General features: G+C 40.3%; 2 protein-coding genes across 2 annotated transcripts; one reads left to right on the top strand and one right to left on the bottom strand.

Moving 5' to 3' along the window:
* The first annotated feature begins 1,033 nt into the window (after nt 1-1,033).
* On the top strand, nt 1,034-6,575 carry LOC309704763 (AP-1 complex subunit sigma-2-like). Its single transcript, XM_082530167.1, has 5 exons — nt 1,034-1,225; nt 1,679-1,857; nt 3,719-3,827; nt 3,971-4,108; nt 4,816-6,575. The coding sequence occupies exons 2-5, from the start codon at nt 1,679-1,681 to the stop codon at nt 4,861-4,863; spliced, it is 474 nt and encodes a 157-aa protein (XP_082386293.1). The 5' UTR covers nt 1,034-1,225; the 3' UTR covers nt 4,864-6,575.
* zrsr2 (zinc finger (CCCH type), RNA-binding motif and serine/arginine rich 2) lies at nt 5,743-13,784 on the bottom strand. The gene is made up of 11 exons (XM_082530157.1): nt 13,344-13,784; nt 12,792-12,871; nt 12,613-12,700; nt 12,396-12,504; nt 11,442-11,528; nt 11,010-11,048; nt 9,411-9,541; nt 8,444-8,657; nt 8,275-8,330; nt 8,074-8,183; nt 5,743-7,989 (listed from the first exon to the last, which is right to left on the bottom strand). The coding sequence occupies exons 1-11, from the start codon at nt 13,385-13,387 to the stop codon at nt 7,211-7,213; spliced, it is 1,737 nt and encodes a 578-aa protein (XP_082386283.1). The 5' UTR covers nt 13,388-13,784; the 3' UTR covers nt 5,743-7,210.
* Between the last annotated feature and the right edge of the window lie 639 nt (nt 13,785-14,423).

A 14,423-nucleotide genomic window follows, 5' to 3' on the forward strand; every position in this document is an offset into this window, starting at 1 on the left:
AAATTTATCTGAATTTCAGGACTGGGACCACATCTCCATACACCTCCCTTCTGGATCTCTGTCTAAATATGACCCCCAGACACTACAAGCTGCATTTTGTGTGCCTGACCCTCCCTTCCATTTTCAATTTATATACTTGTCATTAGTACATGGAGATCTGCGTGGCTCAGGAGCCACCACTAGTTCCCTCTGAGGCAAAACAGTTCCCCAAACTGCAGCCTCAATTCATGCTCAAGCCATCTGCCATTATCTATTAGAAATGCTGTCAAAACTAAAATGAGGACGTAGTCACAGATAATGAAATCAACAGCTAGACACAACTGGGTATTCCAACAGGACAATTACCCAAACACACATAAAAACTGGTTTTGAAATTAATAATGCAAGCTAACATTATCCTTTTAGAGCGGTCTTCCCAAAGCTGTGACTTCAACCCTTTTGAAAATTTGTGGACTATGCTTAAAAGCTGGATCCGTGACAGGAAACCAACCAATTTAAATTAACTCCACTATTTCAGCCGAGAAGAGTGTTCAAATATCGAGCCAAAATAATGCCGCATTGTTGAAGCTTGTTAATGGCAACCAAACGCATCTGGTCAAGCTGCAACTGGCAAATGGATAACCAGATATTAGTGGGGGTGTAAGTATGTATGTGAACATGTATGTATACTTTCCACCTTGTGTGGAATTGAGAAATTCAAAATAAATTAAAACTTGTGCACCAGTTCTAGTTTTTTAAAGTAATAAAAGATGCACGCCGTACAATCATTAAACCCTGGAAAAAGAAAATTTCAAAGAAATCATCAAAAATGTAAAAATTACACCGAATCGCAACTATGTTTAGAGTTGGGTCATATATATCGTGAAAACAGTTACTTGGATTAATATACGCTCTTTACTGAACAAGAAGTAAATTTGACTGAGTGGTAACTTTACACACACAGGCAGCCATTGCTGTTTCCTTGTAATAACGTAACGAATAACGGAATCTTTAATCCAATCAAATTTCAGAGCTGTGGCTTTTTAAACCAATCACAGCGCAGCCGTCTCAATCGCTGCTTACCATCGACCACTACCCGCTAGCTAGTTTAGCAACAAGCTGGGTGAGGGGCTAAACCGCAGATACACAGAAGCAGCTTCTTCACTCGTTTTTTTTTTGTGTATTTCGCTGGGACATAGTGAAGTTAGCAGTCATCCGAGTGATTATCTTCACGTTTTGGTCGAAGGTAAAGACTGGTGTTTACTTCTTGTGCATGCTTTAGCTAGATAACCCTTCGCAGGATGGGGCGCAAATGACACGAGACGCGTTGTTGAGGTTATTATGTGGCCGTCAATTAAGATTAGCTGATATTAGCTAATGCAACTTTGTATTAAAACCTCTTCAACGTAAAATATTTCAAGTTGGACACATTCTTAACGGGCGGCTAGGCGGTCGTGTTATCATTGTCAAGAATGTGTGTATTTCCTGTTTGGACGTCTCTCCTTATTGTTGTGACTAAGTCAACTGGGTTATTCAAAGTTTCATACCATGCCAACGTGTTATTCAGTAGTTGCCACAGGCTTGCTGATTGCACCCCCTCTAGCTATTTTAATTTCTCCTCATCTTTCTCTCTCATCGTCAAATAACTCCTTCAGTCGGTGTTTATCTCACTCTTGTATAACTGGACTTCCTCCCGCAGATGCAGTTCATGCTGCTGTTCAGCCGGCAGGGAAAGCTGCGGCTGCAGAAGTGGTATGTTCCTCTGTCAGACAAGGAGAGAAAGAAGATCTCCAGGGATCTGGTCCAGACTATACTGGCCAGGAAGCCCAAAATGTGCAGCTTCTTGGAGTGGCGAGACCTGAAGATTGTGTACAAAAGGTAGGTGTATAATGCAAGTTGTGATACAGCTGCACGCTCTCCCTTTCTATCACAAGTGGCATTTGCACTCAGCTTTTGGTGCAGTAGGTAAGAGTAGATCAGATCCTCAAATGCAACAGCACAATATTGCCCTTAAAGATTAAGTAATGCTTATTAGCACCAACATTTGTTTTCTACAAAGTAACTTGTATTGGTTCACTTGAGTTGAGAAATGGTCAAAAAAATTATTTATTGGGATTTTGTTTTTTAGTGTGCCAGTCGTCGGTTCTCCTCAGGAGGGAGGAGAGTAGTGAGAGGAATTAAAGCAAGATGCGTGCTCCTCTAAATCCCAACTGGTGGGAGCAAACTCCCACTCCCTTCCAGTGCTTCTTCCCTTAGGTTGTGGATTCCAACACACTACACCTAAAGGAGAGAGAGTAATTCCCAACATTAATTACCTGTGTTAATTAGACTCCCTCTCGCTTCTCCCCTGCTGCCTCAAGCAGCACCAGACTACCTGTTGCCATATTTTGAAGCAGTAATCCGTGCACTACAAGTTGTGACTTAAATAAACAGGGGAAAAAAAGTAAATTTGGTGTGAATATTTGTGACTTAAATAAACTGAAGTAGAAATTCATTAGGGAAGTCAGGATTGAGTGCTTTGCCAAGAGATGTCCATATTGGCACATGTGGGATGGGGACAGTTCTTCCAGGGTGAAACAGTGGTGCCTGATATGTGGACTCAGTGCGTTCCTGCTCGCTGTATCATAGCTGATCAAGTGTACTGTTCATGTCAGGCCAAAATGGCTCTCGTCTGACGGCTCCTGAATGGTTGTCCCTCCTTGTTAGCAATATAATAAGGGCTGGTACTTGTGAAGTGCCAGTTTCCAGGTGCACATACTAGTTTTTTTCATTGTTTCAATTTGCGTCTCAGCAGCAGATGGAGTTGGCTCGTGGAAAGGTGTTTTAACTTGTATAAAACACTGTTCACATGACAACAGACATTTATAAGGAAGAGAACTGCGTAGTTTCAGTTCCCGAATTCATGATGACTGTGGTGTGGTTGAAACCTTCAAAAGCCATTAGGAAGAGGATCGTTGACTTCAGGCATTTATGTTTAACTTGTAAATGGCCCAGATAAGCTTCACTCCGACTGTTGTGTAATTTCTTTAGGTCAGGGTATGATCTTATCAGTAGGATGTGTTAACGTTTGGTTCGTTGCATCACTGGTAAATCTGTGGTGGTTTGTTGGGGTGGTTAATGGGAGCTGGTGATTCAGTGATTATTTTGTCAGGCACTGAGATTTCTGGCATCTAGAGCTCACCTTCTGGTGTGTCGTGGAAGCCAAAAACACCTTCTTTTCAAATAATAACTGCCAAAAATCAGAGTAGATGGGGAGATTGCCTGATTTGTCATGAACATATGACTCATAAGTAATGTAAATGTCCACTTTATCAAGGCAAAACAAACAAACAGTTCAGCCACATGATAGTGCAGTATTATACACACACATGCAGTTCAATACACAGGCCTAAATGTGTTGTATTCATAACATGTGATTGTCTGATCAAATATTTGCATGACGGAGCATTTGAACAGGTGTATCAAAAGAAAAGATTGTGAGTGTATTATCTCAGCATTAACTTCCTGCCCATTTTTAAATGCCCTGCAGACACTTGCTGGGTTGTGATATCGCTGCATGCTCTTTCTATCACATTCTGGACCAGACATTAGACATTTTAGCTTGGTGTCTATGCTTCTTTCTTTTTTTTGTGACTGACTTTTATTACCAAATATACACTTAACAGTCTTAATGCATTCCTTAATACTGCTGATGTCACAAATATTGATGCTTTGCATATCTTCTTTCTTCGTGTACTAGATACGCAAGCCTGTATTTCTGCTGTGCCGTCGAGGATCAGGATAATGAGCTGATCACACTCGAGATCATCCACAGATACGTGGAGCTGCTGGACAAATATTTTGGCAGCGTAAGTCGTGTCAACATCACGCACATAACATGCTGATCGATGGTATCAGAAGGGGAAATCTGTTAAAATGTTACTGCAAGGATTTTTAGTAGGGACAGTGTCTCCTCTGATCTGCTGCTATTTGTTGTTTTGTGGACTCTCAGGTGTGCGAGCTGGATATCATCTTCAACTTTGAGAAGGCTTACTTCATCCTGGATGAGTTCCTGCTGGGCGGAGAGGCCCAGGAAACATCCAAGAAGAATGTGCTGAAGGCCATCGAGCAGGCTGACCTGTTGCAGGAGGTACGCTCAGTTCTTCTTCAGCAGATAAATAAATCCATTTGACCTGTAACTATGAACAGGGGGTTGCAATGACGAAGTGTTGATAAACCTATCATGTTTGTTTGGTTTTTGTGGGGGATTTTTTGTTTTCTTCAAAAATCTAAAGGTGTTATCTTTACTGCCAAGTAAGACAAGGAAAGCTAGCAGTTCTTCACATTTGATAAGCTGAAATAAAAACAGACATAAATCCTTTCAAAATGAAACATTGCCAAAATTCAGTAACTTTCTGTTGGTTGCTGGAGCACTGACTTTGTGAAAATAGAATTAATTTTACTCAACAATTCAAGTGTTGATCCAAACAGAAGGCTGGCTTTCTCCACCTTACACTCACCTGCACCTGCTATCATGTTTATTCTTAGGCTGCAGGACTTGATTAATACCTCTTTCTATCTCTTGTGCCAGTGCACTAAAGGACGTTCTGCCTAGGTGGCTGTTTCCAGTGGACAGATTCAGTGCTCTTTGATTTATTTAAAGCAAAGCATGCAGCACTATTGTTATAACAGGACTGGCTGTGCATGCCTGTAACTCACTGTAAAGCCCCTCTGTTCCCATCTTAGATTCAGCAGCTAGTAATTATGACTCATGCACTATTAATTATGTTTTGTAAGAGGTACTTAAAGAACCTGACATAACAGCTTTAAAGAGCACTTGTCTGTCTTCTTCTGCAGGAGGCTGAGGCACCACGGAGCGTTTTAGAAGAGATTGGGCTGACATAGATCAACGTGTTTCTGCCTTGTTTGATTCTCACCTCCGTGTGTCGACTAAGTCCTCTCCTGTTTACCGTGTCAGTGTTGTGTGTGTGAGTGTGGTCACCATCTATGTACTGTACTATCCTGTATTGTCCTTTCAGTGTAGTGCCAACTGTGGTTCTGATGTGTTCCCTATGTGCAAGCTCCCTCACTGTATTCAGCAGCACTTGGCGTACTTCACTCCCTTAACTTAAAACTCCACAGAGAACAATGTAGCACTGACATGAACTCCAGCACCATTAGATAATCCATCATCACCCACTGCAGAGCTGTACATGTTTGGCCTCAAGTGCTTGTTAAGGTGTTGTGGCTGCAGCTGGTGCTTCTCATGTTTTACCATCACATAGCAAAGAATCATGAAAATACAGCACTGCAAAAAATCTTGAACTACCCCTCGATTCTTTATGCTTTGCTAGGAATATTGAATATGGGTGCAGTGGTTTATTGAAACATGTAAAAACATATGTGGAAATACAGCCTGAAAAATTCTGTTTGGTCTAATCATCTTGAGTCTGCAGCCTGAACTCTCTTAAATCAGCTGTGCAAGAAACTAGTGTTCAGGAATAGTTCTGAAAGGACATTTAAAGCTCTTCTTCAGATGGTGCTGTAGATCGTTTTGTCCAGTTTCCTCAGTTTTAAGGCTCCACTGCACACTACGCCAAGATAACAGCTCTTTGGGAATTGACTTGTTGCTGCAAAAGTGCAGTTTTCTGTACTTCAGACTGTTATTTCTGACATTTTTGAGATTCAACTGAAGAAATGGCGAAAAATGGTGTTTGGGTTTTTTTACGGGGTTACAGGCTCCTAGTGCTTAAAGATAAAATTTGAAATTGGTCCTTTGCATAGTTTTGTTTTTTTTGTTTTTTTTTTTTTACACGTGTAGAGATGATGCTGGTTCATCCCATGATACCTTTTTATGCCTCATTGTCTCACAGCCAGTGTTAAGTGGCATAACAAGTTAAAAAAAAACAAAACATATTCATCTGAAAATGTTCAGGTACAAGGGTTGGACTGAATGAGTGAACAAATAACCAGTTCCTATGTTGCATGCTCATATGTAATGGTAATGCATCAAAGCCACCAGCTGGGGCCAGTGCTGTTAAGGGAAACACAGACACTGTTACAATCACTTATTCATGGCTAAACTGAACCCAGTAACTAAAATTACACATTTAATAATCATTGTGTCTGTGTTAACACTTAATACAGGTTTATTTTCTGTGATTCTTCTCTTCAAATGAATCATTTCATATTCACATTTCCAGACTAATTGTTTGCTATATGTGGGTGGTTTCTGTGTAACTAGTGTCACGTTTGCTATACTGTATTTCTGTAGTGTTTTTGACCATCGACTTATTGTCCTTACAAAAAAAACAAACAAAAAAAAACACTGAGGTTTGTAAAAGCCTCTGAAAGTATATCTTAGGTCCAGTTCCTCCCTTAGTGCTGAATTAGGTTAGGATAGTGACCCAAATAAAACCACTATTTTGTGTATTATATAGCTCTGGCTTACTCTTAACGACTAACATATGACCAAAGAACACTGTGTTTTACCTTCTCAGTGGTGTCTATAGGAGGCTAAAACAGCAGAAAAAAGGGATTTATAACTGCAGGTTGATGTCACTGGATGTGGGAATTATTTGGCTACAATAAACCAGTATTATGGAATTACTCCAGTCTACCCAGACATGTTGATCATGACTTTCTTCATGGAGTGGGAACATAAAAACATGAACTGCAGATATCAGGTATATCATTGTAATGTGCAAGGAAACAACTTCTAAATAGTTACTCATCTCAAACTGTATGGAAGTCTTTTTTTCTTATCAAGATCAAAACTGCTGTCGTTGAACACTCGTATTATCAAACTTTGATTTGTGCAAAAGAAATCAGTTTTTGTATTAAACACTGACAACACATTTTTCTTATATTTGAAAGATATTAAAAATAAATGTATTCAAAAAGCAAGGGTTTTTTTGTTTTTATATTTTTACGTAACATGTAGTGCCACAATGAGCATCTTGAAAATATTCACATATGTACACAAAAGGTGTTGACAAGTGCCAATGTTGACTACATTAAAATCATTGCATTTTAAACTGGATTAACGCATCAGAATACAGTGATCTCAGGACTCACAAACTGCAATGCATCCCTTTTTATTCATTTAAAATCCAGATCGGTAAGGCGGAGATGTATCTCAGTGTGCACAAATTTCTAGAAGTTATTTTTAGGAAAATCTGATTTGTAGATTTTAAAATGTGCGCTACAAAAAGAGCATATTTTCAGTGAGGTCACCTCACATTTCCTCGGACTATTCACTTTCACTGTTTTTCTGCGTTCGCTCCATCTCATTTCTCTCTCCACCGGGACTTGATGTTGAAAGGTTTTCCACCGTCTCCTCCCCTGACTCCTCTTTTTCTGACTCTCCAGATGAAGCTGTCTCTTCAGGCAAATGGCTTTTCTTCTTGCTCTTCTTCTTGCTCTTCTTCTTGCTCTTTTTGGAGTGTTTGTGGCGACGATGTGTGCTGCTGTCATCATTAGACTTTTTCTTACTTTTATCAGGTGACTTGGGGCTTCTTTCTTTACTTCTCGACTTTTCTCTCGTTCCCATGTGAGCGACGTCATTCGTGCCTCTACCGTTTCTCTCTTGATCTATACCCCTATGCTCCTTCTCTCTGTCCCTACTTCTGTTTCTCCGCCTGTCTTGCTCGTCGTCTCTACTTCTGCTCCTTGACCTGCCTCTACTCCTGCTCCTTCGCCTGTCTTTCCACCAGTCACTGTGTCTGGATCTGGACGACCGTGTGTCCTCTCTGTTGTGGTATGACGGCCTCCTCTCTCTGCTCCTGCTCCTTCGCCTGTCTTCGTCTCGTCTCCTTTCAGATCTCTCCGATCTCACCGGGCTCCTGCTGTAATGACGCTGCCTCCATGATCGGCTCGAATGCCACCCGTCTCTGTGACTGCCCCTTACACTGCGGTCAGGGGACATGTGCAGGTCCCTGTCAGCCTCCCAGAATTCATTCCCAGGGTTTCGAAATACATGCAGAAAGTTGCAGTGCTTCCCTTTAGGGCACTTGTGTCTGTCAAACAATCCTAAGAAGATAAACAAACAAGCTAAACACTGTGGGAATGTCTTCAAGTGAAACTGCATGCCGTCAGCATTAAAAAGTAGCTCACCACATATGGCATTCTTCCACCGTGTAACAGGTGATATCTCACAGTGAAGCTGCCGGCCTGCATACCACCTCCCATTGAATTTGATGAAGGCATCTTTGCATTGCTCCTCTCTGGAGAGACAACAAGTCAAAGAATGATGTGTTTTCTCTGAAGTGTTACTTCAATTGCAAAGAGACGGGAAGTGGCTGAGTGACTTCTTACGTGTCAAACTGAACATAAACGTTTCCTCTCAGGTGTGGTTCATAGTTACAGCTGACCTATTAGAGGAGAGGAATAGGTGAAATCTATAAATGTTTTTAAGGGGAATAAGTGAGTCTGTTTTACAACACAGACAGGATGACGGGAGGAAAGCTTCTTGATGTCATCTCACCTTAAACTGCAACACTTTGCCGACGCTCTTGAACTCTGGCAGAACATCGTGGTAGAACTCGAGGAAGGACTCCTGCATCTCCTCCTCGCTGTGCTCCAAACAAGCATCGATGTCATAGTCATCACGGCGCGACTCTTCCATACCGAACGTTCTAAACATTCCGCGGATCATCAGCGTTGGACTGGTTTCAGGATACGTATGTTTTCGAGAACATCTGGATTCATAGAGAGAAGACATTCAAATACGTGGGGAAAGGCCACTTTAGTGTCATCGTGTAATTTAACCTAACATAACATTCTTCTTGACAGACTAGCTCCTATTGAAATCACTGGACGCACTCCGTTCATTCAACTGAAAAATTCAAATTCCATCAATTTCCAGTTATTACTGGAGTCTCCCAGGTATCTGTCCTGAGCCGCCTTTTTTTTTCTCATCTCCTTCCTCTTGGTCAAATCTTCCATAAATCGGTTTCCATTGTTATCCCAATGACACCCAGCTCTACCCACATGCCAAACTACCAGCACCTCCCACTCACTGCCCTCTGTGTTTGCCTCCAGGAAATTAAATCCTGGTTCTACTGCAACCTTCTCAAACTACAGTGATAAAACAGAGGTTCTTCTCACTGTCCAAACGTAACAGCTATTCATTCCCTGTTGACAACTCCTTAGTTTCTCCCTCGCCTCAGATTAAGAGTCTGGGGGTCATCCATGCCAGGACGCTTTCTTTTCAAGGGCATATCAGTGGCATGTCAAAACGCACCTCTTTAAACTAGTTTATTCACTCTGATTGCAACTTTGCTCTTAATTTTATAGGATTTTTTGTCTATTCCTATTGTTCTTAACTCTTCTGGGTGAGGTAACCTTGAGTGTTTTGAAAGACACCTAAAAAGAAATGTATTATTATTATTATTATTATGGTTATAATTATTATTATCAACAACTCAGAAGAAACCAAAACCCATCAGTACCTGTCTCCAAATCGACACGCTCCAGTCTTGAGGAAGAACGGACAGTTGGCTACGTCACGCTCCGTTCCAAAGTTCTCAGAGTTCACTGTCACAGGAGCCTCAGGGTTCATCCACGGGCCACCATTATCCAGCTGTAAGACAGGCCATGAGCAATATTTAAACTGTCTTAGTTTTCAGTCTTTTATTAGATTTAGAGATGTTTGCAATGACACCAAAGTGCCGTCACACTAGTTAGAGTAAACTGAATTGAAAGAATTTAAATGAGTCTCTAGGTATAAACAAGTGAAATAAAAAACTTCAGAGCTTCTAAATACCACTTTGAGTAAAATTTAAGGCCAACCTTGTGACAGAAAAGCCCATGAAAAGTCATCAAAATGAACAGTAGGCTCAAATGAAAGTATCTGGCTGAGTTTAAAAACATTGGACAACAAGGCCTAAAGCTTTTATTTGTACACAGCCAATACAAACACTAACATTTAACAATATTAAAATAATATTTTGTCATTAAACCAGGTCTGTTCCAAATCTCTATATTTGGTTAAACAGAAAAAGAAAAAATTATCACACTCCCTGATGATTTGATAGAAAAGCAATTTTTTTTTAAATAAAGAAATATATTTTCCATTTCCTGAGAAGTAACTACAAGTCTTACTGCTAGGGCTGTGCGATATGACCAAAATGTCATATCCCCATATAAGACATCTATCGTCCGATAACGATATAAATCACAAAAGTTTTACATTTTCTGTAAATTCTGTGAATCTCGGGCAGCTCGACTTGCGTGAAGTGTTTCCAGCTGGGCGTTGTGTACCTGGAGTCGAGTGTTTTAGTGCTGTTTAGTTAGTTTAGTAATGAAACTATACATTTTTAGACATAAGTTGTAACAGCCGCCGTTTTCTTTGTAAATATTTATTACACAGTGTGCTGCGGGGAAAAGCCTGTTCTAAAGTTTGAGTCTAAGGTTTATTTTTTAGCACCTGACGGCTCTTTTTTGCTTCTCATCTGCAAATACTCTGCATACTCTTTCACCTGATTCTGTTTATTTTGAAAAGTCTCAACAGGATCTTGAGCTTTATTGTGAAAGGTTTATGTGGAAAATAAACAAGCAGACAGGTCGCTTGTCCGTCTGTAGTGTGGTTATATTAAATATAAGAGAAAGAGAGAACTTTAAGAAGTTATAGCCACTACAGTGACCATCAAAACGATGAAAAGATATTGCCGTAAACAGTTTATTTTGCGACACCACGAAACAAACGACAGCGTAAAATGAAACGATAGACGTTTTTATATCGTCATCCGATATGTATCGTTATATCGAACAGCCCTACTTCCTGCTAATCTGCACATATACAAAATACAATATACTGGAAATGAGTTACTATCATTCTGCGTCTCATTTATTTTCAAAGTTTATTTCTGAAGTCATGATGGCTTGGGAGAATTTCCACTGTTAGTGGCATTTAACTGAACTTTATTTAACTGATTCAAGTTAAGTCCCATTAAAAGACAAATACCAGTAGTATATATGTACTATATGATACTTTGGGGGGTTTGTGGCTAAGACAGACAGTTTTTACTCGTGTTTGTGTGTGTGAATACCTGATTTTCAGCTTCATCCAACATTTTCTGAACAGCCTCCTACAAATGGTGTAAAGACACGGCTGGTGAAAATGTGTAGAAGTCAATATAACTGCAGCATATCTGTTTTCTGTGGGTTAAGACCACGTTCACAGAGACTGAGAGGCACAAAAAAAGTTGTTAATGGGAGGTATCCTTTCAACACTAGTGGAGCGATTTCACAGCTTTCACACAATATAAAAGATACATCCTTGTTGTGAGAGCTGAGGGTTTTCTCTTTGAGTGTATCTCAGTTAAGGAGTAAAATGGTTCAGTCAAGGAAAAGTTGCACAAACACGTTACAAAAGAAACAATCAGTGGGTGAGACATTAAGCCGGTTCATTAGCTCTCAAGATTATGGAGAAGAGGATATATATGTCTTTTTTGTTTCTATCCTCCTGGAGCCCATATCACCTCTCTGTCTCGCTTCTCCTGCTGCTTCTGCTCTTTTTCTTCTTGTTCTCGCCTCTGCTGCGCTTCCCATTCCTCCTTTATCATCCGCTACAGACACAAAAAGACATAAAGACAGTTATTTGGAATTCTTATTGCAAATCATTTCCACTGATTCCACTGTGCTGTCATTTCCATTTATTTTGGTGCCATGAATTGCTTTTTTCCATTTCACCACAAATGCAGCTCTTTTAAATCAAGCTGGTATGGCCATCATGCCTGGACTGTCTTTATCCAGTCAGCTGTACTGGGCATTTATCCCATACAAAAGCGAAATGAAATATAATGTGTTTTTAAATGTAAATAATTAAAAATGCTCAGTAAAATTCTGATCTGAACTGCAGTTTGTAAAAGCCATTACTCAAACAGAACAATGGATTTGCTGGGATCTCCAGTCAATATTTACAGCAGCAGGATGCTGTGCGCTGGACTGAGCTAGACTAAACTGGTCATGTTCACCAGAATAATGACTGAATGAAACAAGCAAGATCAGGCACACGTGCAGAGCTTTGATCATAACAAAGGGGAGAAGTGCCTCCAACATGCTCAAACATTTGACCACACAGTTAATTTGCACTACTGTAATGTCTTTGGTACGCTGCTTAGCGACGGTGGCAACTCTCGAGGGGAAACTTACGGCACAAGCAACATAAAACTTCTCCAGATCATGTTGATTGTAATATGTTAGCGCCATACTGTATGAATAATCTCCATCTCGTATTAACATTTAGTTGACGAGGTCTGCCAGAGTGAGACTGACTCAGAGGCTCTCTCATATACCTTTAGCTACATCTGTACTACATTTTATTCTCTAACTCAATGAGAATTGATTAGAGAATCGATAAGGAATTAAATCCATAATTGATATTGATAACGGAATAAGTAACGCTAAATTCCTGTCAATTCCCATCCCTATACCTCCTCCTCCTCTTTTCTTTTCCTTGCTGTTTCCTCCTTCTCCAAACGCAGTCTGAACTCCTCTTGGGCAATCCGCTCTCTTTCCAGCCACTCTTCATGAAGATGCTGTCTAAAGGTAAATAAATACAAAATCAAACACATCCAGCATGTGCAGCAAAATGGTCTATGCTGCTATCAATGAATGAGCAGCTTCAGAGCAGCGTCAGTATGGCCCTACCTTTCTTCCTCTGCAACATCGTCATCCTCACTGTCTTCATTTACTTCGTCTTCTTCTCCAGGAGTAGGGCTTGCTCCATTTTTTAAATCTGTAACAGAGAAATGGTGGTGAAGAATTTGCTTAACCGCAACTAGACAAATGAGAACAACACAACCTGGACTCATACATCTATCACATACCTCGTTCTCTAGCATGGGCGAGAGCCTGGCGTTTCCGTTTCCTCCTCTCTTTCCTCAGAGCAGCCCTGCGTTGCTTCTGACTGAAGTGAAAGAGATTGAAAACAATAATCACAACAGAGGAGCAGATGATGGGAGACTAAGCCGGGGCTTGCACAGCTCTTACAAGAGAGTGCACCTTAAACAATAAAAGCCAGTGTTCACAGCAGACCCTGTGCCCTGTCACACATAATGATCACTGAACTCTTCCCATCACTGGTGCTTCTGAAGAAGACAGACTTCATGTGCCATTTGCTTCAGTTAGCCATATTACACCACCTTCTGCCTTTCCCAATACTAAAAAAATCTCACTATCTGCAAAGAAAAGGCTCAGGCATTCAAATCGGTTTCTTTAGTACCACCAGACTCATAAAAATGTATCTAACCTAAGGCTAAATTTGTACGATTACGGCGTTTATTTAACAACACTTTAAATGCATGCAGAAGCCACTGTTGTCTACGTGTCTCAAAATCATTACATAAATACGTTCAAAAGACCTACAAAGAAACACAGACCTTAATACAGGAGCTGAAATCACTGGAGGAGTGGACGCTGCCATTGCAGCTAATGGGAGCTAGCTGGTTAGCTTCTTTGGCTAACCCTAGCTGCCCAGTGTAATTCTGCCCGCGTTGTTTGTTCTCGCCAGCATGTAATTAGAAACATTAGAGAAAATCTTCTCTGCTTATACGAAATATTTCCCAGGTGGAATAATTTGTCAAGCTAGAGGCACAACTAAAAAAATGTTTATTGTAAATGTTAGCTACATGCGGAGTTGTTTTGCCTTCTTTATCTTCTTCTTTGTGGAATTCCGGCAGGCAGGACGGAACACAGGCGTATTGCTGCCCTCCTCAGGTACTTCCTAAATGTACATCAAGGATTAAATCCTTACGAGTAGTCCATTTGGGTGCAGAACTTTAGATTAAAAAAAACCTTTAAAACTTCCTAATGATACAAGTCGATTACTGATTTTAGGAGAAAAGTCTTAATGTTTATAATATTTGTCTCAATAAAATAGCTGGAGCAGTCCATCAAAACATGCTTAACAGTTTCCATTTCTTCACATGTGCAATTTCCACAATCTGACCTCCTCCACCTACTGCAGCACCCATACCATAGCTATAAATTCTGCCTTGTGCACAGAAAACCCCTCGGTCAGTTATCTAAGCTTAACTGTGCTACACATCTATTACCAACTGAGTCTTCATCTCTCCTCTACCACCTTAGAAAAAGCTAAATTAGCTTTTGCTCTTTTGTTTTCCTAAATCCTTAAATGAGGTTTTGGTCTAAGACTAAACCATGGTGCTATGGCTATCCTGTGGAACTGGGGGCTAACCCCACTTTCTCCACTCACAACTTCTCCACCTTCTTACTTAATACTGAAAACAAAACTCCCCTCTGGTTTAAACTAAATACTTTGATTTTTAAAAGGGAATAAAAGGTCTGCTCTCTATTCAGTATAATCTATTTTTTTAAGTCTGTGTACAAAAAAAGTCTGTCTACAACTTTATTAACTATCATCAGAGATCATTTTATAGAGCATCTTGATTAACAAATAACAAAATACAGGCCAAATATAATAACACAGCATGTAGCAC

This window comes from Aulonocara stuartgranti, assembly GCF_965226115.1.
Source record: "Aulonocara stuartgranti genome assembly, chromosome: 1".
Classification (NCBI taxonomy): domain Eukaryota; kingdom Metazoa; phylum Chordata; class Actinopteri; order Cichliformes; family Cichlidae; genus Aulonocara; species Aulonocara stuartgranti.

Coding starts and splice junctions, on each gene's coding strand:
- LOC309704763 (XM_082530167.1), top strand. CDS start 1,679: ATGCAGTTCATGCTGCTGTTCAGCCGGCAGGGAAAGCTGCGGCTGCAG. Junction 1,858..3,718: donor CTGAAGATTGTGTACAAAAG/GTAGGTGTATAA, acceptor TTCGTGTACTAG/ATACGCAAGCCTGTATTTCT. Junction 3,828..3,970: donor TGGACAAATATTTTGGCAGC/GTAAGTCGTGTC, acceptor GTGGACTCTCAG/GTGTGCGAGCTGGATATCAT.
- zrsr2 (XM_082530157.1), bottom strand. CDS start 13,387: ATGGCAGCGTCCACTCCTCCAGTGATTTCAGCTCCTGTATTAAG. Junction 11,529..12,395: donor AAAGAAAAGAGGAGGAGGAG/GTATAGGGATGG, acceptor TTGTGTCTGTAG/CGGATGATAAAGGAGGAATG. Junction 7,990..8,073: donor GTGGAAGAATGCCATATGTG/GTGAGCTACTTT, acceptor TTATCTTCTTAG/GATTGTTTGACAGACACAAG.